This window comes from Pseudophryne corroboree, chromosome 1, assembly GCF_028390025.1.
Source record: "Pseudophryne corroboree isolate aPseCor3 chromosome 1, aPseCor3.hap2, whole genome shotgun sequence".
In the NCBI taxonomy this organism is placed as follows: Eukaryota; Metazoa; Chordata; class Amphibia; order Anura; family Myobatrachidae; genus Pseudophryne; species Pseudophryne corroboree.
Window position 1 is genome coordinate 769,961,464 of NC_086444.1, and position 24,702 is coordinate 769,986,165.

Below are 24,702 nucleotides of genomic sequence, written 5' to 3' on the forward strand. Positions count from 1 at the left end.
CAGGGCTGGCTTTGCAGTACAGGTTTACTGGTTTGTTCTTCACGATGTAAGCTTCTTCAGGCTCAATGAGAAAATGAGGCAATGGCTCCGGGGGATCTGATGGAAATGTCTCTGGGAGTTCATGAAAGAAATCATCGTCTGCAATAAACAATTATATTAACACATTATTATTTAAGTATTTGGAGAACACTTTATGCTTGATGTACATTTGTTGGAAAAATTAGTGTAAAACACTGTGATAAAAAGGTAACAGAAAAATAGTATGTTTCTACATATATGCAGAGCTGTACACACCTAGCGATGCATAGCATAAGCCTCTGCATCGACAGTACATGCACCTGGTTGGGAGTGGACAAGTAATTATCATGAGCGTTTATTTTCACTTGCCTTATAGCGGTGCAAAATATACACTTCCTACCGGATATCTATGCTTGTGTTTGTGTACACATGCCTTTACCATAGTCAGTTTATGTTGCAACATCCTTCCCTTCCTCAGTCAAATCACTCCAGTAACAGGCGGGTATTGGTGGCAGAGTCTACACAGGCACATATGTGTGAACCCACCTTCTGGGCATGTGCAGGGCAAATTCACACATCACATGTATGTAAACCTGTGTATATTGGCTATACGTAGGTTTGCATAGCACACGATATCTATCTATCTATCTATCTATCTATCTATCTATCTATCTATCTATCTATCTATCTATCTATCTATCTATCCTATTGGGAGGATGATCTATCTATCTATCTATCTATCTATCTATCTATCTATCTATCTATCTATCTATCTATCTATCTATCTGTCTGTCTGTCTGTCTGTCTGTCTGTCTGTCTGTCTATCTATCTTTCTTTTCTGCATGACATACATAGTAAATATCTATCCTAACAATCAGGGGCACATATAAGCGTAAGTGACCACAATATACCTCTCAACAGTCGCTGTAAATGGGACAAAAGTTCTCCTCGTCAGGACAGACCCCTGGAATTGGGACTTTTCCACCTATAGAAGTGACGGTGGCATGCATAATCATGTGATCATATTACAGGAGTTTTAACAACTATCACTATGGGGGAAATGTACTAAGCCTTGGAAAAAGATCAAATAGAGCGAGATAAAGTACCAGCCAATCAGCTCCTAACTGCCATTGTTACAGGCTGTGTTTGAAAAGTGACTGTTAGGAGCTGGTTGGCTGGATCATTACCTCTCTCCACTTTATCACTCTCCATGCTTAGTAAAACTGTCGCAATGTGTGTAGCTCAGACAGCAAATCTCTTTCCTGACCATGTTTAATATATAAAGAAGATGAGAATTATATTATTCAGGTTATGTACAAATTGTTCACTAAAAAGATTATGTGTAAAACTATCATTTGACCATCGCTTGTGTGAGGGACTTAACACTGCACATTGTGATAAAACAGTTAGCGAAAAAAATTGTTCTAATCAAACACACTTGAAAGGTAAAAGGTTTTGTAAATCATTACAATTAATGTGATGCTTCTCTGGGGAGAGTGAGAATATATTGCTAATAATTACATTTATAGATTTTCTTTTGTGACCTGGCTGCATTCACCACTTAGCAGGTAACACATTCCACTGATGCAAAACGTGCAATAGATATATCATCATTTTATTTACATTCATTTTATACTGCAGCTGCATGCCTCATTAAATGTAGCACCCCACCATTAGATATCTACATAGTCTTTTCTATAAAAAAGGAGAAATACAAATTATAATTATAATGTGAAATATTTGAGAAAGTTTAGTTTATGTCCATGGGTATTTGTGCCATATATGGAGGATTTTTTAGTCATTAGGCTGCCTACCTGTCCTAACGTTCTGAATACCAGGGCCAATCATATGGGACAAGAACATGTCCCATTATGAATACAGTGGTTCTCTTTATATGTTACCCCTTTGGCTGAAGTGGCATGGTCACACAGTCTTGGCTGCATGTGAGTGGCTGCATGTTTTAGGCAACTTGGGGGGTCATTCTGACCTGATCGCACACTGCAGTTTTTCGCATCGTATCGATCAGGTCAGAACTGCGCATGCGCCGGCGCCGCAGTGCGCCAGTGCATGGCCGTCCGTCGCTGCGCTACGATGGCCTCTGCCTGATTGACAGGCAGAGGCAGTCGATGGGCGGGAGAGGGCGAAACGGCAGCGTTTGGCCGCCGTTTTGTGGGCGCGGTCCGGCCAACGCAGGCGTGGCCGGACCGTGCGGGGAGTGTCCTGCAGCAGCTGCGTGATGTCACGCGCAGCCACTGTGGACCGGGGAGCGATGAGTAGCTCCCGGCCAGCACGCTAAAGCTGCACTGGCCGAGAGCTACTCTTGAAGTGCAAAGGCATCGCCGCTGTGCGATGCCTTTGCACTTCTGCAGGAGGGCGGCGGCACTGACATGCAGGGCGGACTAGCCCTGTGCTGGGCATCCCCCCGCATGTCTGAGTTCATGATCGTAGCTCAACTCGGAATGACCCCCTTGGACCCAGGCACTTTGTACCAGACATGTCCCCTCTGAATCCTCTGCTGAATAGCCAGTAGACAAAGCAATATATAGCTCTTCATATTGCTGCTGCTGATGATGATGATGACGATAATACTACTACACTACTGCTGCTACTACTAATAATATTAATAATTAAGTAGTTAAACGTTTATTTTATATTAACATCTATTTCATATTAATAATCAGCTGCTACCAAGTACATGGCAACCTTTGGAGTATATGTGTGCAAAATACTGAATGCAGACAAAATTGTATTTAAAAACAAAGATAATTAGATATATTTAAAACAAAAGCACAACCTAAATTGCATTTATTTCCTCTACTTAAAGGATGCAAACTATTACAACCATAATAATGAAAATATCTTTGATTTTTCATCTTCAATAAAAGTTATTTCACAGAAATAATGGTTATAGCGCATTGCTGGTATTCTCCATTCCCTCTTGCTTTTTAATCATACAGAAGGGTATCATTATTTTAAAACAATTCTAAGCACGTATTTTAGTATTTTGCAAACACTTCAGCACTGTTATCTCATATGATATCATACACTATATTATGTATTTAACAAACATTACAAATGTATTAATATACTAGTATTGTACATATATTGATATTACATATCTGTAAAGGTTTTGCTTTTGCATTGCTCATTCTGGGCGGGATGTACTAAAGCAAAAATGCGGTAAAACCCCCTGGGGTTTTACCGCATTTTCAAATTTACTAACACCCTACTGTCGCGTTTTCGGCGTCCAGGGTATCGCCATCTCTGGATGGCGATACCCTATAGAAGCCAATGGGCTTCTTATCGCCGACCGCCGCAACCCGCCGACACCGCCGCAGACGCCTCCCCCCCTCCCCCCGGCATACTTTCCTCCGGAAGGTAATCTACTTCTCCCCCTAGCAACGCAGCCGGACGTCCTTCCGGCTGCAGGGGAAAGGAGGAGGCGCCGGGGGCAGCCTGATGCTGCTTCCCGGCGTCTAGCCAGTGTGGGGACCCCAGGGAGATGACGGAGACCCCCTGCAGACCACCTTACAGGTATCGCGGGGGGCCTCCATCACCGCATCGCGATATTGATCGCATATGTTAGTACATATGCGATCAACATCGCTGTGGTAACCGGCGAGGGGCGGCGATGTATCTTAAAACATCCCGCCCTCTATGTGTTGTCTTCACTGTTAATTCCTTTATTCTCTAAACAGTGTGGCTGTTTCTATTCCCTCTGATGTGCTACAGTAGGTGGCCCCGACATGGGTGTGGTATGAAAGGTCGACCACACTTAGGTCGACAGTAAGTAGGTCAACATGGTTTGTAGGTCAACAGGGACTCTAGGTCGACATGTTCTGGTGTTGTTTTCTCTGTACAGTGACCGGGATCCCCAATTAGTGCACCGCGTCCCCTCGCACGCCATGCTTCGGGCAAGGTGTCTCGCTCCGTTGCCGCTGCGCTCTGCACAGGTTACCGTTCCCAACTGTAGTCCACGTGGATCGTAAAGTATGAAAAAGTTAAAAAAATAAAAAAGTTAAAAACTCATGTCGACCTTTTGTCATGTTGACCTAGAGTCCCTGTCGACCTAGAAACCATGTCGACCTACTTACTGTCGACCAACAGTGGTCGACCTAGACAGTGTCGACCTAAGTATTGTCGACCTAGAGACCGGATACCCCCCCCCCCCCCCCCCTCCCGACACCCTGCTCACATGCTGGAGACATCTATCCATTGGATCTAGCACCTGTTAACCAATACTTGCTGGGACAACTTGGAACTAATATCATACCTCTCAGGATTTGCATAACAAAAATTGTCACAAAAAGTCTGCAAAACTTACAAACAAGTTCCACATTCACCTTACCATAATTTTTATTTTATTTTTTTAAACACATCTCAATTAATCACACCCATTTTGGGGTTGAAAAAACAGCAACTTTCTCAACAAAAGCGATTATTTAAAGGCGTAAATTGTAATAAAATTACTAAATTGCCTAGGAGTTAAAAGGACTCTATTTCAAGTCTGCCTGGTGGTGTCGGTATTGTAACCACCGGAATTCCGATTGGTGGTATTGTAACCGCTTCCCGGTGATAGACCAGGACGTCCAAGCCATTTCAGAGGCATGAGAATCATATGAGCATCCGAAAGTCTTCATACTGTGACATACTGTAGTTTAGCATTAAAAAGAAGCATGCATTAAAAAGTTCACACTATAAGAAATACTGTATAGCTCCCTTCCATAGCTCATATTTATTCTCACACCTTTCTATATCATCATTTATTACCTGTTTCCTACAACACAAGAAGCATCATTTCATGTCTCAAGAAAATTAATTTGATATCTCTTTCAAACAGCATGAGTAAATAAGTGCCAGTTTGGAATAGTAAAATATAGTATCCATTACACTTTCAAAATGGAATTTAGTGAGTGATGCTTCAACTTGAAGTTAAAATGAATGGCTGCATACCTAATTTTATATGCATCTGCCTGCTTATCTCTCTGGAAGATTAAGATGCATTGCAGCCTGCAGTTTAGTTAACTGTGAGCTACACGTATACTTTGATTCACATTAAGAATTAAAAAATGCCTGAGCATTACTTTGTGAAATTAGTATGAGCGGGTGCTGGTGGTGTTATAACGACGGATCACCTTTTATCTTTCCGCTTATTAGCTGCCGAGTCTGTGGTGAACGAGGTCTGAGGCTAGATTAGCTATGGAGAAAGCATTATACTCCAGGGATTTCTGCTTTTAAAAGTCATCAATATCTATAATGGTCGTGAAATAACCTTTGTCAAATACAAAGGCAGGGACGGAAAGATGGCGTGCTTACTATGAAGATCTGTACAATGTTGTGGCTGTATAAATAGCAAAAATGAGCAAGAAATGAATGAATGAATATTTATACAAATTGATGAGCAGTAGTAACTTAAAAAAAGAAAAGAAAAAGAAAAATGTGTGGTGACCAATCAGATATTTCTATTCCTGAACTAGAAAAGTAACAGCTTTACCCAGCTTACAGTGTGAATATACCAGTTCTCATAAATGTCACCCCAAATGATTACAATGGTGTAAACACTAATGTGTTGATTTACGTAATGCTCACTGGATGCTGCCATAATACAGAGGAAGTCTGAGCCCTCTCAATAGGTTGACTGTGTCTAAGGTCGACAGGTAGTAAATGTCGACCACTTCCAAAGGCTGACATTACAATGGTCGACACTCAAATTGTTGACAGAAGTTTTTTTTTTGTTTGATTTTTTTTTCAACTTTTGTTTGATTTACCATCCACATGGATGGATTGGGAATAGTAACCTGAGCCAAGCACAGAGGTAGCTGAGCAAGACACCTTGGTGGTCATTCCGAGTTGATCGCTAGCTGCAGTTGTTCGCAGTGCAGCGATCAGGCTAAAAAACGGCTGCTCTGTGCATGCGTATGCGGCGCACGCATCATACGAGCACAACGAACGATGTAGTTTTGCACAGGGTCTAGCAAAGCATTTCAGTCGCACTGGTGGCCGCAGTGTGATTGACATGAAGTGGGCGTTTCTGGGTGTCAACTGACCGTTTTCAGGGAGTGATCGGAAAAACGCAGGCGTGCCAAGAAAACGCAGGCGTGGCTGGGCGAACGCAGGGCGTGTTTGTGACGTCAAAACAGGAACTGAATAGTCTGAAGTAATCGCAAGCGCTGAGTAGGTTTTGAGCTACTCTGAAACTGCACATAAAAACTTTGTAGCCGCTCTGCGATCCATTCGTTCGCACTTCTGCTAAGCTAAAATACACTACCAGTGAGCGGCGGCATAGCGTTTGCACGGCTGCTAAAAACTGCTAGCGAGCGATCAACTCGGAATGACCACCCTTACCTGAAGTGTAGCATGCGAAGCAAGCTCACAAGGCTAAACATTAACAGTAATTGTGGTCACAGGTGATGAAGCATACAAAATTACATGAAAAAATTTAAATGACTTGTGTCAACCTTTTTTTGCACCGACCATTTCCATGTTGACCTTGTGACCTTTTCTACCTCTGGAACTTTTGTATGTCGACCATATGGGGTTGACCTATTGACTGTTTATCTAAAACCTGTATAACACCACAACTGTCCGTAGGGGAGGTCCAGGAGCAACTGCAGGTGGCTGGCACTATGAATCCAGTCATTACTATTCTGCTGCCACTGCAGAACACTGTGATTTGTACTGAAAAAGTGTACGGGAAACTGTTACTGGAGTGTTCTTCTGACATTCCGGGAGAGTAGGTAAGTATGTCTGTAGTACGTGCAAATAGTTAAATGTGCAACGTAAGCAATATGCAAATCATTTAATTCTGAATCCTACTTTAACAAGAATACTTGATTGCTTTACATTGTCAGAATCTATTGGGGTATAACATGGGAATATTATCCAGATCTGTTACAATGAGCATTTATTCTAAATACATGTTAATTCAAATGTGAAAGGACTGTTGGTAAATAGATTGCTACTGTATATGTCAGCGGTGGCTAACCCGCGGCTCTCGAGCCGCATGCGGCTCTTTCATCCTTCGCATGCAGCTCGGTCGGCTCCCGGCTCCCAGCCCCTGCCGCCCGACAGCCCAGCACAGGGTGTTTCTAACGGCGCCGGCCCGTGAGCCAATCAGAGCTCGTGGACCGGCAGCCAAGGCTCCTGATTGGCTGCCGAACCGCAAGCTTTGATTGGCTCACGGACCGGCACCTAATTGAAGATAGACACCCGCAGCACCGCCGAAAACTGAGGGGCAGGGGGAGGGGCACTGTGGGGACATATGTATCTGGCACTGGGGGCATATCTGGCACTGTGGGGGCATGTGTATCTGGCACTGGGGGCATATCTGGCACTGTGTGGACATATGCATCTGGCACTGGGAGCATATATGGCACTGTGGGGACATATGTATCTGGCACTGGGGGCATATCTGGCACTGTGGGGACACGTGTATCTGGCACTGGGGGCATATCTGGCATTGCGGGGACATGTGTATCTGGCACTGGGGGCATATCTGGTACTGTGGGGACATGTGAATCTGGCACTGTGAGGACATATGTATCTGGCACTGTGGGGACATGTTTATCTGGAACTGGGGGCATATATGTATCTGCCACTATGGGGGCATGTGTATCTGGCACTGGGGGCATATCTGGCACTGTGGGGGCATATGTATCTGGCACTGGTGGCATATATGTATCTGACACTGTGAGGCATATAGGTATTTGGCACGGGGGCATATATGTATCTGGCACTGTGGGGACATCTGTATCTGGCACTGTGGGGCATATATGTAGCTGGCACTGTGGGGTCATGTGTATCTGGCACTGGGGGCATATATGTATCTGGTACTGTGGGGACATTCATATCTGGCACTTGGGGCATATATGTATTTGACACTATGGGGACATGTGTGTCTGGTACTGTGGGGTATATATGTATCTGGCACTGGGGGCATATATGTATCTGGCACTGTGGGGCATATATGTATCTGGCACTATGGGGACATGTGTATCTGGCACTGTGGGGCATATATGTATCTGGAACTGTGGGGACATGTATATCTGGCACTGGGGGCACATATGTATCTGGCACTGTGGGGCCATATGTGTATCTAGCACTGTGGTGGCATATATGTATCTGGCACTGTGGAGGCACCCACTTTTTGGCGTTTTTATATGTACAAAATGTGGCACTGACCTGGGACATTATATGTATGTGTCACGCTACAACATGACTAAAAACGGGGTTATGACACAAGGTCATACGCATACAAACATCATACCGAAAGGATGTGGCTTTGTGACAACTAGGCCACGCCCCCATTTTTGTGTGCGCGCCTTAAGCGCCCGCATGATAGTGGCTCTTGCTTTTAACTACAGATCTTTTCTGGCTGTTTGCCTCTGACTGTTTGGCAACCTCCGGTATATGTGCTACTGACTGTCATTTTACTTTTACAATTTAATCTTTTAAATATTACATTTGAAAGAAAAATGGCCAACCAGAATATACTTACCTATATTCTGAATAAATATGAACTGTATGGGTGTGTGTGTTTGTGTACTTGCGTGTGCACATACAGTTGTGACTAGGGGCAAATTTAGGTGTCAGCCCACCCCCAGGCATAGTATTTTGGGTATACTTTGGGTGCCCACTCCCCCGCCCTAGGATTGTGTTGAGACTCTGCCCTTTCCAGCTATATGTTCTGACTTTTTTTTGTCATTTTGTGGGTGTCTATCGTGGACCAAGAACCTCCTCTTCAGGAATGCTGGATTGCACCATGCATCATGGCAGATGTTGTCTTTGTTCTGTGTCCAAATAGCCGCGGATGAATTGGGGCACAGGAAAACTCTGATTCAGAAGGACTGTTCTGCTGTCCCCAGCTAGTGATGCCCCTAGGCCAGGGGTATAGAGAGGGTGGCTCCAGTGGAGCACAAGCTGCGGGTGCTGGAAAAGTTAGAGGGCACACCGCCATCTGACCACCCCCCCTCCCTCCGCCCACTATATCGCGAGCTGCTGTACAGGCAGCCGCAGAACAGGAGAAGGAGAAGCAGCCACCCTACTTTCTCTAACGTCCTAGTGGATGCTGGGGACTCCGTAAGGACCATGGGGATAGACGGGCTCCGCAAGAGACATGGGCACTTTAAGAAAGAATTTAGGTTCTGGTGTGCACTGGCTCCTCCCTTTATGCCCCTCCTACAGACCTCAGTTTGATACTGTGCCCAGACGAGCTGAGTGCTTTTCAGTGAGCTCTCCTGAGTTTGCTGAGAGAAAGTATTTTGTTAAGTTTTTTATTTTCAGGGAGCTCTGCTGGCAACAGACTCCCTGCATCGTGGGACTGAGGGGAGAGAAGCAGCCCTACTCTCTGAAGCTAGGTCCTGCTTCTTAGGCTACTGGACACCATGTGCTCCAGAGGGATCGGTACGCAGGATCTCACCCTCGCCGTCCGGTCCCGGAGCCGCGCCGCCGTCCCCCTCGCAGAGCCGGAAGACAGAAGCCGGGTCAGTATGAGAAGCAAAGAAGACTTTACAGGCGGCAGAAGACTCCGTGTTCTTCACTGAGGTAACGCACAGCACTGCAGCAGTGCGCCATTGCTCCACACACCTATACATACTCCGGTCACTGTAAGGGTGCAGTGCGTGTGGGGGGGGCGCCCTGGGCAGCATTTGGGACCTCTTTTGGCAAAGTTAAGCATATATACAGCTGGGCACTGTATATATGTATGAGCCCCCGCCAAAAAATTGCATATTTAAGCGGGACAGAAGCCCGCCGCCGAGGGGCGGGGCTTCTTCTCAGCACTCACCAGCACCATTTTTTCTCCACAGTTCGCTGAGAGGAAGCTCCCCAGGCTCTCCCCTGCAGATACACGGTAGAAGAGGGTAAAAAGAGAGGGGGGGCACATAAGTAGGCGCAAAAAGCAATATAAACAGCAGCTACTGGGTTAACATTAAGTTACTGTGTTATTCCTGGGTTTATAGCGCTGGGGTGTGTGCTGGCACTCTCTCTCTCTGTCTCTCCAAAGGGCCTTGTGGGGGAACTGTCTTCAGAGAGGGCATTCCCTGTGTGTGTGGTGTGTCAGTACGCTTGTGTCGACATGTCTGATGAGGAAGGCTATGTGGAAGCAGAGCGGGAGCAAATGAATGTGGTGTCTCCGCCGACGGCGCCAACACCTGATTGGATGGATATGTGGAAGGTTTTAAATGATAATGTTAATTCCTTGCATAAAAAGTTAGAAAAAGCTGAAGCCTCGGGACAGTCAGGGTCCCAACCCATGCCTGATCCTATGTCGCAGAGGCCGTCAGGGTCTCAGAAGCGCCCACTATCCCAAACTGTTGACACAGATACCGACATGGATTCTGACTCCAGTGTCGATTATGATGATGCAAAGTTACAGCCAAAATTGGCTAAATCCATCCGTTATATGATTATAGCAATTAAGGATGTGTTGCACATCACAGAGGAAACCCCAGTCCCTGACAAGAGGGTGCATATGTATGGAGAAAAGAAGCCGGAGGTAACCTTTCCCCCCTCACACAAGCTAAATGAGTTATGTGAAAAGGCTTGGGAATCTCCAGATAAAAAACTGCAGATTTCCAAAAGGATTCTTATGGCGTATCCTTTCCCGCCAACGGACAGGTTACGCTGGGAATCCTCCCCTAGGGTGGACAAAGCTTTAAAACGCTTATCCAAGAAGGTAGCCCTGCCATCACAGGATACGGATACCCTCAAAGATGCTGCGGATCGCAAACAGGAGGTTACCCTGAAGTCCATTTATACACATCCAGGTACCTTACTGAGGCCGGCAATCGCGTCGGCCTGGGTGTGTAGTGCTGTAGCAGCATGGACGGATACCTTATCTGAGGTATCCTTAGACAAGGATACTGTATGGTTGACCCTGGGGCATATTAAAGACGCTGTCCTATATATGAGAGATGCTCAAAGAGACATTAGTCTACTGGCTTCTAGAATAAATGCTATGTCGATTTCTCCAAGAAGGGTCCTGTGGACTCGGCAATGGACAGGTGATGCCGACTAAAAAGGGCATATGGAGGTTTTACCTTACAAGGGTGAGGAATTGTTTGGGGAGGGTCTCTCGGACCTGGTCTCCACAGCTACAGCTGGAAAGTCAAATTTTTTGCCTTTTATTCCCTCACAGCCTAAGAGAGCACCGTATTATCAAATGCAGTCCTATTGATCACAAAGAAACAAGAAAGTCCGAGGTGCGTCCTTTCTTGCCAGAGGCAGGGGCAGAGGTAAGAAGCTGCACAACACAGCTAGTTCCCAGGAACAGAAGTCCTCCCCGGCCTCTACAAAATCCACCGCATGACGCTGGGGCTCCACAGGCGGAGCTAGGCCCGGTGGGGGCACGTCTTCGAAATTTCAGCCACAAGTGGGTTCACTCCCAGGTGGATCCCTGGGCGATAGAAATTGTGTCTCAGGGATACAAGCTGGAATTCGAAGAGATGCCCCCTCACCAATACCTCAAATTGGCCCTACCAGCTTCCCCCCACGAGAGGGAAATAGTGTTAACTGCAATTCACAAATTGTATCTTCAACAGGTGGTGGTCAAGGTTCCCCTCCTTCAACAGGGAAGGGGTTATTATTCGACCATGTTTGTAGTCCCGAAACCGGATGGTTCGGTCAGACCCATATTGAATTTAAAATCCCTGAACATATACCTGAAAAAGTTCAAGTTCAAGATGGAATCGCTGAGAGCGGTCATCGCAAGCCTGGAAGGGGGGGATTTTATGGTGTCTCTGGACATAAAGGATGCATACCTTCATGTCCCCATTTATCCACCTCATCAGGCGTACCTCAGATTTGTGGTACAGGATTGTCATTACCAATTTCAGACGTTGCCGTTTGGTCTCTCCACGGCACCGAGAATATTTACCAAGGTAATGGCGGAAATCATGGTACTCCTGCGGAAGCAAGGGGTCACCATTATCCCGTACTTGGACGATCTCCTCATAAAAGCGAGATCAAGAGAGCAGTTGCTGAACAGCGTTGCACTTTCCCTGGAAGTATTACGGCAACACGGCTGGATTCTGAATATTCCAAAGTCGCAGTTGGTTCCTACGACTCGTCTGCCTTTCCTGGGCATGATTCTAGACACAGACCAGAAAAGGGTTTATCTCCCGATAGAGAAAGCTCAGGAACTCATGACACTGGTCAGGAACCTATTAAAACCAAAACAGGTGTCAGTACATCACTGCACCCGAGTCCTGGGAAAGATGGTGGCATCATACAAGGCCATTCCCTTCGGCAGGTTCCATGCGAGGACCTTTCAATGGGACTTACTGGACAAGTGGTCTGGATCACATCTTCAGATGCATCAGTTAATCACCCTATCCCCCAGGGCCAGGGTGTCACTCCTGTGGTGGCTGCAGAGCGCTCACCTTCTTGAGGGCCGCAGATTCGGCATTCAGGACTGGGTCCTGGTGACCACGGACGCAAGCCTCCGAGGTTGGGGAGCAGTCACACGGAAGAAATTTCCAAGGTCTGTGGTCAAGTCAAGAGACTTAATATAGAGCAAGAATATTTGAATAAAATACCGTGCGCCAAATTGGCTGCCTTCTGGTCTCAAAAATGGAAAGGAAGTGTCGCCTGTCACTTCAAAATAGATGCAGTCACAAGAAAATCACCATTTGAGTCCACAAGCGCTCATGAAAGAAAAAGACAAAACATACATAGTGTATTCCATTTCACATTTGTCATTCAACTGATAGGAAAATATCAAATCTCCCGTACCAAAAGGATTGGTCTACCCTGAATTGGTAGACAAACACGCTTTTTATAGAGCTAAAGTATGACCCGTCAGAATTCCTCCTTATTAAGATCTCCTCATCAGCATGGTACAACTGGAAAGAGAAATAAAACCTCCAATAGTGCAACACCGTTTTATTCCAAAACATTAAAAACACACACACTTGGAAGATATAGATGGTCTCTCACCAAAAGGAATGGTCTACCATGAAGGCAGACAAAACAGCAAGGGTAAAGGTGATAATCACAGGCGTCCCTGGAACCCGCAGTTCAAATCCAATGGGAAGTCCCAAATATTCCCCAAGGACAATCCTCCTGCCAGGGACTTAACCATTGGATTTGAACTGCGGGTTCCAGGGACGCCTGTGATTAGACCATTCCTCTTTTCATTTTTCATCTTTTCATATAAACCAACCTATTGTGGTGCCTGTGGCTACTACTGACTTGGAGGATTCCGAGTTGCTTGATGTGGTCAGGGCTTTGAAGGTTTATGTAGCCAGAACGGCTAGGGTCAGGAAAACAGAGTCGTTGTTTATCCTGTATGCATCCAACAAGCTTGGTGCTCCTGCTTCAAAGCAAACTATTGCTCGCTGGATCTGTAACACGATTCAGCAGGCTCATTATGCGGCTGGATTGCCGCTGCCAAAATCAGTTAAGGCCCATTCCACTAGGAAGGTGGGCTCTTCTTGGGCGGCTGCCCGAGGGGTCCCGGCATTACAACTTTGCCGAGCGGCTACTTGGTCAGGTTCAAACACTTTTGCAAAGTTCTACAAGTTTGATACCCTGGCTGAGGAGGACCTCTTGTTTCCTCAATCGGTGCTGCAGAGTCATCCGCACTCTCCCGCCCGTTTGGGAGCTTTGGTATAATCCCCATGGTCCTTACGAAGTCCCCAGCATCCACTAGGACGTTAGAGAAAATAAGATTTTACTTACCGGTAAATCTATTTCTCGTAGTCCGTAGTGGATGCTGGGCGCCCGTCCCAAGTGCGGACTTCTTCTGCAATGCTTGTATATAGTTATTGCTTCAATAAGGGTTATGTTATGGTTGCATCAGGGTTTGACCTGATGGCCTGTTGTTTGTCATACTGTTAACTGGTTGTTTTCACATGTTATACGGTATGATTGGTGTGGCTGGTATGAATCTTGCCCTGGATTACCAAAATCCTTTCCTTGTACTGTCAGCTCTTCTGGGCACAGTTTCTATAACTGAGGTCTGGAGGAGGGGCATAGAGGGAGGAGCCAGTGCACACCAGAACCTAAATTCTTTCTTAAAGTGCCCATGTCTCCTGCGGAGCTCGTCTATCCCCATGGTCCTTACGGAGTCCCCAGCATCCACTACGGACTACGAGAAATAGATTTACCGGTAAGTAAAATCTTATTTTTTCTGCCCGGGCTGTTGCAGCACCTCTTTCTGCCTTGGCTGCTGCAGCACCTCTCTCTATCCTGGCTGTTGCAGCACCCCTCTCTGCCCAGGCTGCTAGAGCACCTCTCTATACACTGATGCTGGAGCACCTCTCGCAGCATTAGAAACTGCAGAGTAACATGTATAACTGTGTATCTACTGTGGCGTAACGTGTATAAACAGCTCTACTGTGGTGTAACGTGTATATGCGGCTCTACTGTGGTGTAATTAGTATAACTGACTCTACTGTAGTGTAATGGGGATCTGGTCTGAAGATCGACAGTGTCTAGGTCGACAATGTTTAGGTCGACCACTATAGGTCGACAGCCACTAGGTCGACATGGATGGAAGGTCGACAGGGTTTCTAGGTCGACATGTGCTAGGTCGACAGGTCTAAAGGTCGACATGAGTTTTTCAATTTTTTTTTCTTTTTTTGAATTTTTTCATACTTAACGATCCACGTGGACTACGATTGGAACGGTAAAGTGTGCCGAGCGAAGCGGTAGCGGAGCGAAGGCACCATGCCGGAAGCATGGCGAGCGAAGCGAGCCATGCGAGGGGACGCGGTGCACTAATTTGGGATCCCGGTCACTCTACGAAGAAAACGACAGCAAAAAAAAAAAATCCTCATGTCGACCTTTAGATAATTTTTTTTTTCAAATGTAACATGCACCCAATTCAGTACAGGGAAGGGGGTGCCGATACATACCCTTGCTCCGGGCACCATGGCACCTAGCTACACCTCTGCCCTAAGCAGATGCCTCGTGTTTAGTGAAAATTCAGCACTGGATATAACAACATTATGACTGTGAGGCCAGTGCAAATCTTGATGATGGGTCTACATTTCAGCAATAGCGAATCAAGTACAGGAGCACAACCCTGAACGACCATGTTTTAGCATTTTTGCACTTCAGCTATTGGCTGTGTCTTCCATGTGTCTAATTTAAAAGGGAAAGGGAAATACATTTACTTTTTTTTTAACAAATCAGCAGGGGAGAGTCTTACATCCATGCTTCAAATAACGTTTCATGTTCTGTATTAAAATGAGAAAACAGAAATACAAAATTGGCAGCTTATAAAGATGCTACTGTAATTTGGTCTCTAATGGTTTCAAGGTCTCTCCATCAGTGTTGCCCTCGGCATGTTAGCAAAGATACCAATATTATTCTGCTAAACCTACAAGGAAAATGAGGCTAAATGTTACCATTGAGTTTTCATCCTCGATCTGGCAGTGACCCAACTCATATATGCCTCTGAAACTGTTGCAATAAAAGGATTTATTCAAAACATCCATATACCAGCTTCCATTAGCGGTCATAACGCATGACAGTGGGTCAGAGAATTATCAATCCTCCAGGACTAGTATTTTCTTATCAATATAGAATGAGACGTTCCCTCTCAATCACACATTAGCCCTGAAGCTGTGGCACAATCCTCACCCAGCTGACACTCTTAATACTTAATTAAAGATGGACATGTAATGGGGCAAAAATAGAGCCTGTTCAATATCAGCTATCCTCTAATAGACCATTCTGCACACATTACAGACACTGTGATTTATTCACAGGCTGAGAGTGCTTCCCATCCTGTATGGACACACAAATATTGACATGCCTTTTGAGTCACACAAGCCAAGTTACTAAATAAAGTAACTCTCTTTGGAATCTGAAGAGATGTTTGTTCTGTGTGTGGAGATGAATATCCACAGTGTTCTCATGCTGTAGAGTCTGAGATTCAGGAATTTTATATAGTAGTGATTTTATTATCTCTCCTCTATGGTAGACAGTTCATTAAAGGTTGTTTAAGACACTGGCAATTAATTGTATGACACTAATGGGGATAATAGGGAAAAGTTACTGATGGAATACCGTACATTATATAAAGGGCAGTGACTGAAAAATATTTCAATGTAATTTTCCAAGAAAAAAAAGGAGAAATGTTAATAATCAGTTTTAAAATTTCACTGCAAATTTTTATTTTGTTAATGATTACAGTGTTATGACTAATGGTCTTAAGGGTACAATCAATTAGACACAGGGTTTAATACATGGGGAAAGCACTGGGTTTAACGTCTGATGCTATTCATTTATTCTGCATTTTCCCAGTGAGGTAAATCCTATACATTCCATGTGAAATGCTGGAATCTGGAAATCTGTTAAATGCAGTAACCCATAGTTTCCATGTTAAATGCTGGACAAAGAGGGACATTTACTAAGCAGTGATAAGAGCGGAGAAGTGAGTCAGTGGGGAAGTTGTCCCATCAACCAATCAGCAGCTCTGTATCATTTTATAGTATGCAAATTATAGATGTTACTAAAGTGCTGATTGGTTGCCATGGGCAACTTCTCCACTGGCTCACTTCTCCGCTCTTATCACTGCTTAGTAAATGTCCCCCTAAGGCTTTTCCCGCATGTTAATGGCAAACACGCATGTAAACCTAATTTTTCCTAGCGGGTCCTGAAGCTGCAAGAAAATCTGAATTAATTAAATGCAGGGATGTAGGACTTACAGTAATTGAATAGGTCTGGACTATCAATTAGCCATGGGGTAAACTTATATGTCCTTTGAACTTTTATCTAAACGATTTTCAAATTCCGACTAATGCACAACCTTTGTGCCAAAGGAGATGGGGCATGGTTGGAGGGGTGTGTACTGTAAGGATGTCCCATGCTGTCCACAAGAAAGATGCAAATATGTCTGTCTATAGGCAGATTACTTGCAGGTGCCTGACCCCTGGTGCAAACTACAATGATGATGATGACCATCAACAGCTACTACTGATTGCTGAATGTGCCTTAATCCCTCTCACTCATTTAATCTTTGAAACGAGAAGATCACTTGTTTACTGATTTAAGCTAAATAATTTTTTTTTCTTGGCCTAATTTCCTTCACATGGTAAATGCAACCTTATGAATGAATAACACTGGTCAGTCAAATATTATATTGTGCATGAACTGTGTACTGTATTGCTAACATATACTAGTGTTATCACTAGAGATGAGCGCCTGAAATTTTTCGGGTTTTGTGTTTTGGTTTTGGGTTCGGTTCCGCGGCCGTGTTTTGGGTTCGAACGCGTTTTGGCAAAACCTCACCGAATTATTTTTGTCGGATTCGGGTGTGTTTTGGATTCGGGTGTTTTTTTCAAAAAACCCTAAAAAACAGCTTAAATCATAGAATTTGGGGGTAATTTTGATCCCAAAGTATTATTAACCTCAAAAAACATAATTTACACTCATTTTCAGCCTATTCTGAACACATCACACCTCACAATATTATTTTTAGTCCTAAAATTTGCACCGAGGTCGCTGTGTGAGTAAGATAAGCGACCCTAGTGGCCGACACAAACACCGGGCCCATCTAGGAGTGGCACTGCAGTGTCACGCAGGATGTCCCTTCCAAAAAACCCTCCCCAAACAGCACATGACGCAAAGAAAAAAAGAGGCGCAATGAGGTAGCTGTGTGAGTAAGATTAGCGACCCTAGTGGCCGACACAAACACCGGGCCCATCTAGGAGTGGCACTGCAGTGTCACGCAGGATGGCCCTTCCAAAAAACCCTCCCCAAACAGCACATGACGCAAAGAAAAAAAGAGGCGCAATGAGGTAGCTGTGTGAGTAAGATTAGCGACCCTAGTGGCCGACACAAACACCGGGCCCATCTAGGAGTGGCACTGCAGTGTCACGCAGGATGGCCCTTCCAAAAAACCCTCCCCAAACAGCACATGACGCAAAGAAAAAAAGAGGCGCAATGAGGTAGCTGACTGTGTGAGTAAGATTAGCGACCCTAGTGGCCGACACAAACACCGGGCACATCTAGGAGTGGCACTGCAGTGTCACGCAGGATGTCCCTTCCAAAAAACCCTCCCCAAACAGCACATGACGCAAAGAAAAAAAGAGGCGCAATGAGGTCGCTGTGTGAGTAAGATTAGCGACCCTAGTGGCCGACACAAACACCGGGCCCATCTAGGAGTGGCACTGCAGTGTCACGCAGGATGTCCCTTCCAAAAAACCCTCCCCAATCAGCACATGATGCAAAGAAAAAGAAAAGAAAAAAGAGGTGCAAGATGGAATTATCCTTGGGCCCTCCCACCCACCCTTATGTTGTATAAACAAAACAGGACATGCACACTTTAACCAACCCATCATTTCAGTGACAGGGTCTGCCACACGACTGTGACTGATATGACGGGTTGGTTTGGACCCCCCCCAAAAAAGAAGCAATTAATCTCTCCTTGCACAAACTGGCTCTACAGAGGCAAGATGTCCACCTCATCTTCACCCTCCGATATATCACCGTGTACATCCCCCTCCTCACAGATTATCAATTCGTCCCCACTGGAATCCACCATCTCAGCTCCCTGTGTACTTTGTGGAGGCAATTGCTGCTGGTCAATGTCTCCGCGGAGGAATTGATTATAATTCATTTTAATGAACATCATCTTCTCCACATTTTCTGGATGTAACCTCGTACGCCGATTGCTGACAAGGTGAGCGGCGGCACTAAACACTCTTTCGGAGTACACACTTGTGGGAGGGCAACTTAGGTAGAATAAAGCCAGTTTGTGCAAGGGCCTCCAAATTGCCTCTTTTTCCTGCCAGTATAAGTACGGACTGTGTGACGTGCCTACTTGGATGCGGTCACTCATATAATCCTCCACCATTCTATCAATGTTGAGAGAATCATATGCAGTGACAGTAGACGACATGTCCGTAATCGTTGTCAGGTCCTTCAGTCCGGACCAGATGTCAGCATCAGCAGTCGCTCCAGACTGCCCTGCATCACCGCCAGCGGGTGGGCTCGGAATTCTGAGCCTTTTCCTCGCACCCCCAGTTGCGGGAGAATGTGAAGGAGGAGATGTTGACAGGTCGCGTTCCGCTTGACTTGACAATTTTGTCACCAGCAGGTCTTTCAACCCCAGCAGACCTGTGTCTGCCGGAAAGAGAGATCCAAGGTAGGCTTTAAATCTAGGATCGAGCACGGTGGCCAAAATGTAGTGCTCTGATTTCAACAGATTGACCACCCGTGAATCCTTGTTAAGCGAATTAAGGGCTGCATCCACAAGTCCCACATGCCTAGCGGAATCGCTCCGTGTTAGCTCCTTCTTCAATGCCTCCAGCTTCTTCTGCAAAAGCCTGATGAGGGGAATGACCTGACTCAGGCTGGCAGTGTCTGAACTGACTTCACGTGTGGCAAGTTCAAAGGGCATCAGAACCTTGCACAACGTTGAAATCATTCTCCACTGCACTTGAGACAGGTGCATTCCATCTCCTATATCGTGCTCAATTGTATAGGCTTGAATGGCCTTTTGCTGCTCCTCCAACCTCTGAAGCATATAGAGGGTTGAATTCCACCTCGTTACCACTTCTTGCTTCAGATGATGGCAGGGCAGGTTCAGTAGTTTTTGGTGGTGCTCCAGTCTTCTGTACGTGGTGCCTGTACGCCGAAAGTGTCCCGCAATTTTTCTGGCCACCGACAGCATCTCTTGCACGCCCCTGTCGTTTTTTAAAAAATTCTGCACCACCAAATTCAAGGTATGTGCAAAACATGGGACGTGCTGGAATTTGCCCATATTTAATGCACACACAATATTGCTGGCGTTGTCCGATGCCACAAATCCACAGGAGAGTCCAATTGGGGTAAGCCATTCCACGATGATCTTCCTCAGTTGCCGTAAGAGGTTTTCAGCTGTGTGCGTATTCTGGAAAGCGGTGATACAAAGCGTAGCCTGCCTAGGAAAGAGTTGGCGTTTGCGAGATGCTGCTACTGGTGCCGCCGCTGCTGTTCTTGCGGCGGGAGTCCATACATCTACCCAGTGGGCTGTCACAGTCATATAGTCCTGACCCTGCCCTGCTCCACTTGTCCACATGTCCGTGGTTAAGTGGACATTGGGTACAACTGCATTTTTTAGGACACTGGTGAGTCTTTTTCTGACGTCCGTGTACATTCTCGGTATCGCCTGCCTAGAGAAGTGGAACCTAGATGGTATTTGGTAACGGGGGCACACTGCCTCAATAAATTGTCTAGTTCCCTGTGAACTAACGGCGGATACCGGACGCACGTCTAACACCAACATAGTTGTCAAGGACTCAGTTATCCGCTTTGCAGTAGGATGACTGCTGTGATATTTCATCTTCCTCGCAAAGGACTGTTGAACAGTCAATTGCTTACTGGAAGTAGTACAAGTGGGCTTACGACTTCCCCTCTGGGATGACCATCGACTCCCAGCGGCAACAACAGCAGCGCCAGCAGCAGTAGGCGTTACACGCAAGGATGCATCGGAGGAATCCCAGGCAGGAAAGGACTCGTCAGACTTGCCAGTGACATGGCCTGCAGGACTATTGGCATTCCTGGGGAAGGAGGAAATTGACACTGAGGGAGTTGGTGGGGTGGTTTGCGTGAGCTTGGTTACAAGAGGAAGGGATTTACTGGTCAGTGGACTGCTTCCGCTGTCACCCAAAGTTTTTGAACTTGTCACTGACTTATTATGAATGCGCTGCAGGTGACGTATAAGGGAGGATGTTCCGAGGTGGTTAACGTCCTTACCCCTACTTATTACAGCTTGACAAAGGGAACACACGGCTTGACACCTGTTGTCCGCATTTCTGGTGAAATACCTCCACACCGAAGAGCTGATTTTTTTGGTATTTTCACCTGGCATGTCAACGGCCATATTCCTCCCACGGACAACAGGTGTCTCCCCGGGTGCCTGACTTAAACAAACCACCTCACCATCAGAATCCTCCTGGTCAATTTCCTCCCCAGCGCCAGCAACACCCATATCCTCCTCATCCTGGTGTACTTCAACACTGACATCTTCAATCTGACTATCAGGAACTGGACTGCGGGTGCTCCTTCCAGCACTTGCAGGGGGCATGCAAATAGTGGAAGGCGCATGCTCTTCACGTCCAGTGTTGGGAAGGTCAGGCATCGCAAACGACACAATTGGACTCTCCTTGTGGATTTGGGATTTCAAAGAACGCACAGTTCTTTGCGGTGCTTTTGCCAGCTTGAGTCTTTTCAGTTTTCTAGCGAGAGGCTGAGTGCTTCCATCCTCATGTGAAGCTGAACCACTAGCCATGAACATAGGCCAGGGCCTCAGCCGTTCCTTGCCACTCCGTGTGGTAAATGGCATATTGGCAAGTTTACGCTTCTCCTCCGACAATTTTATTTTAGGTTTTGGAGTCCTTTTTTTTCTGATATTTGGTGTTTTGGATTTGACATGCTCTGTACTATGACATTGGGCATCGGCCTTGGCAGACGACGTTGCTGGCATTTCATCGTCTCGGCCATGACTAGTGGCAGCAGCTTCAGCACGAGGTGGAAGTGGATCTTGATCTTTCCCTAATTTTGGAACCTCAACTTTTTTGTTCTCCATATTTTATAGGCAGAACTAAAAGGCACCTCAGGTAAACAATGGAGATGGATGGATTGGATAGTTTACTAGTATACAATTATGGACGGACTGCCACGGTTAGGTGGTATAAAAAAACCACGGTTAGGTGGTATATATTATAATAATAATACAATTATGGATGGACGGACTGCCTGCCGACTGCCGACACAGAGGTAGCCACAGCCGTGAACTACCGCACTGTACACTGGTTGATAAAGAGATAGTAGTATACTCGTAACAACTAGTATGACACTATGACGACGGTATAAAGAATGGAAAAAAAACCACGGTTAGGTGGTATATATTATAATAATAATACAATTATGGATGGACGGACTGCCTGCCGACTGCCGACACAGAGGTAGCCACAGCCGTGAACTACCGCACTGTACACTGGTTGATAAAGAGATAGTAGTATACTCGTAACAACTAGTATGACACTATGACGACGGTATAAAGAATGGAAAAAAAACCACGGTTAGGTGGTATATATTATAATAATAATACAATTATGGATGGACGGACTGCCTGCCGACTGCCGACACAGAGGTAGCCACAGCCGTGAACTACCGCACTGTACACTGGTTGATAAAGAGATAGTAGTATACTCGTAACAACTAGTATGACACTATGACGACGGTATAAAGAATGGAAAAAAAACCACGGTTAGGTGGTATATATTATAATAATAATAATACAATTATGGATGGACGGACTGCCTGCCGACTGCCGACACAGAGGTAGCCACAGCCGTGAACTACCGCACTGTACACTGGTTGATAAAGAGATAGTAGTATACTCGTAACAACTAGTATGACACTATGACGACCGTATAAAGAATGGAAAAAAAACCACGGTTAGGTGGTATATATTATAATAATAATACAATTATGGATGGACGGACTGCCTGCCGACTGCCGACACAGAGGTAGCCACAGCCGTGAACTACCGCACTGTACACTGGTTGATAAAGAGATAGTAGTATACTCGTAACAACTAGTATGACACTATGACGACGGTATAAAGAATGGAAAAAAAACCACGGTTAGGTGGTATATATTATAATAATAATACAATTATGGATGGACGGACTGCCTGCCGACTGCCGACACAGAGGTAGCCACAGCCGTGAACTACCGCACTGTACACTGGTTGATAAAGAGATAGTAGTATACTCGTAACAACTAGTATGACACTATGACGACGGTATAAAGAATGGAAAAAAAACCACGGTTAGGTGGTATATATTATAATAATAATACAATTATGGATGGACGGACTGCCTGCCGACTGCCGACACAGAGGTAGCCACAGCCGTGAACTACCGCACTGTACACTGGTTGATAAAGAGATAGTAGTATACTCGTAACAACTAGTATGACACTATGACGACGGTATAAAGAATGGAAAAAAAACCACGGTTAGGTGGTATATATTATAATAATAATACAATTATGGATGGACGGACTGCCTGCCGACTGCCGACACAGAGGTAGCCACAGCCGTGAACTACCGCACTGTACACTGGTTGATAAAGAGATAGTAGTATACTCGTAACAACTAGTATGACACTATGACGACGGTATAAAGAATGGAAAAAAAACCACGGTTAGGTGGTATATATTATAATAATAATACAATTATGGATGGACGGACTGCCTGCCGACTGCCGACACAGAGGTAGCCACAGCCGTGAACTACCGCACTGTACACTGGTTGATAAAGAGATAGTAGTATACTCGTAACAACTAGTATGACACTATGACGACGGTATAAAGAATGGAAAAAAAACCACGGTTAGGTGGTATATATTATAATAATAATAATACAATTATGGATGGACGGACTGCCTGCCGACTGCCGACACAGAGGTAGCCACAGCCGTGAACTACCGCACTGTACACTGGTTGATAAAGAGATAGTAGTATACTCGTAACAACTAGTATGACACTATGACGACGGTATAAAGAATGGAAAAAAAACCACGGTTAGGTGGTATATATTATAATAATAATACAATTATGGATGGACGGACTGCCTGCCGACTGCCGACACAGAGGTAGCCACAGCCGTGAACTACCGCACTGTACACTGGTTGATAAAGAGATAGTAGTATACTCGTAACAACTAGTATGACACTATGACGACGGTATAAAGAATGGAAAAAAAACCACGGTTAGGTGGTATATATTATAATAATAATACAATTATGGATGGACGGACTGCCTGCCGACTGCCGACACAGAGGTAGCCACAGCCGTGAACTACCGCACTGTACACTGGTTGATAAAGAGATAGTAGTATACTCGTAACAACTAGTATGACACTATGACGGTATAAAGAAAGAAAAAAAAATACCACGGTTAGGTGGTATATATTGTAATACAATTATGGATGGACGGACTGCCTGCCGAGTTCCGACTGCCGACACAGAGGTAGCCACAGCCGTGAACTACCGCACTGTACTGTGTCTGCTGCTAATATAGACTGGTTGATAAAGAGATAGTATACAATACATACAACAATGAATATACTACTATACTGGTGGTCAGGCACTGGTCACCACTAGTCACACTGGCAGTGGCACTCCTGCAGCAAAAGTGTGCACTGTTTAATTTTAAATTAATATAATATTATGTACTCCTGGGGGCTCCTGCTATAACAACCTGCAGTGCTCCCCAGTCTCCCCCACAATTATTATAAGCTTTGCCTTTTATACATTGATGTGCAGCACACTGGGCTGAGCTGAGTGCACACAGACTGAGTCACACTGTGTGACTGGCTGCTGCTGTGTATCGTTTTTTTTCAGGCAGAGAACGGATATAGCAGAGAACGGATATATATTAAAATAAATAAAAGTTAACTAACAACAACTGCACTGGTCACTGTGGTAAACTCTGTCTGACTCTGCACAATCTCTCTCTCTCTTCTAATCTAATTTCTAATGGAGAGGACGCCAGCCACGTCCTCTCCCTATCAATCTCAATGCACGTGTGAAAATGGCGGCGACGCGCGGCTCCTTATATAGAATCCGAGTCTCGCGAGAATCCGACAGCGTCATGATGACGTTCGGGCGCGCTCGGGTTAACCGAGCAAGGCGGGAGGATCCGAGTCTGCTCGGACCCGTGAAAAAAACATGAAGT

General features: G+C 45.4%; 1 protein-coding gene across 3 annotated transcripts in view; it reads right to left on the reverse strand.

The window, feature by feature from the left end:
* Positions 1–24,702, reverse strand: part of UNC5C (unc-5 netrin receptor C) — a 537,583-nt gene that overhangs the window by 209,916 nt on the left and 302,965 nt on the right. For all 3 annotated transcript variants that reach the window (XM_063917546.1, XM_063917553.1, XM_063917539.1), the window contains one exon: positions 1–138. This exon is cut by the window's left edge and continues 84 nt beyond it. In XM_063917546.1, the coding sequence (XP_063773616.1) occupies positions 1–138 (138 nt within the window). The remainder of the gene's footprint in view (positions 139–24,702) is intronic.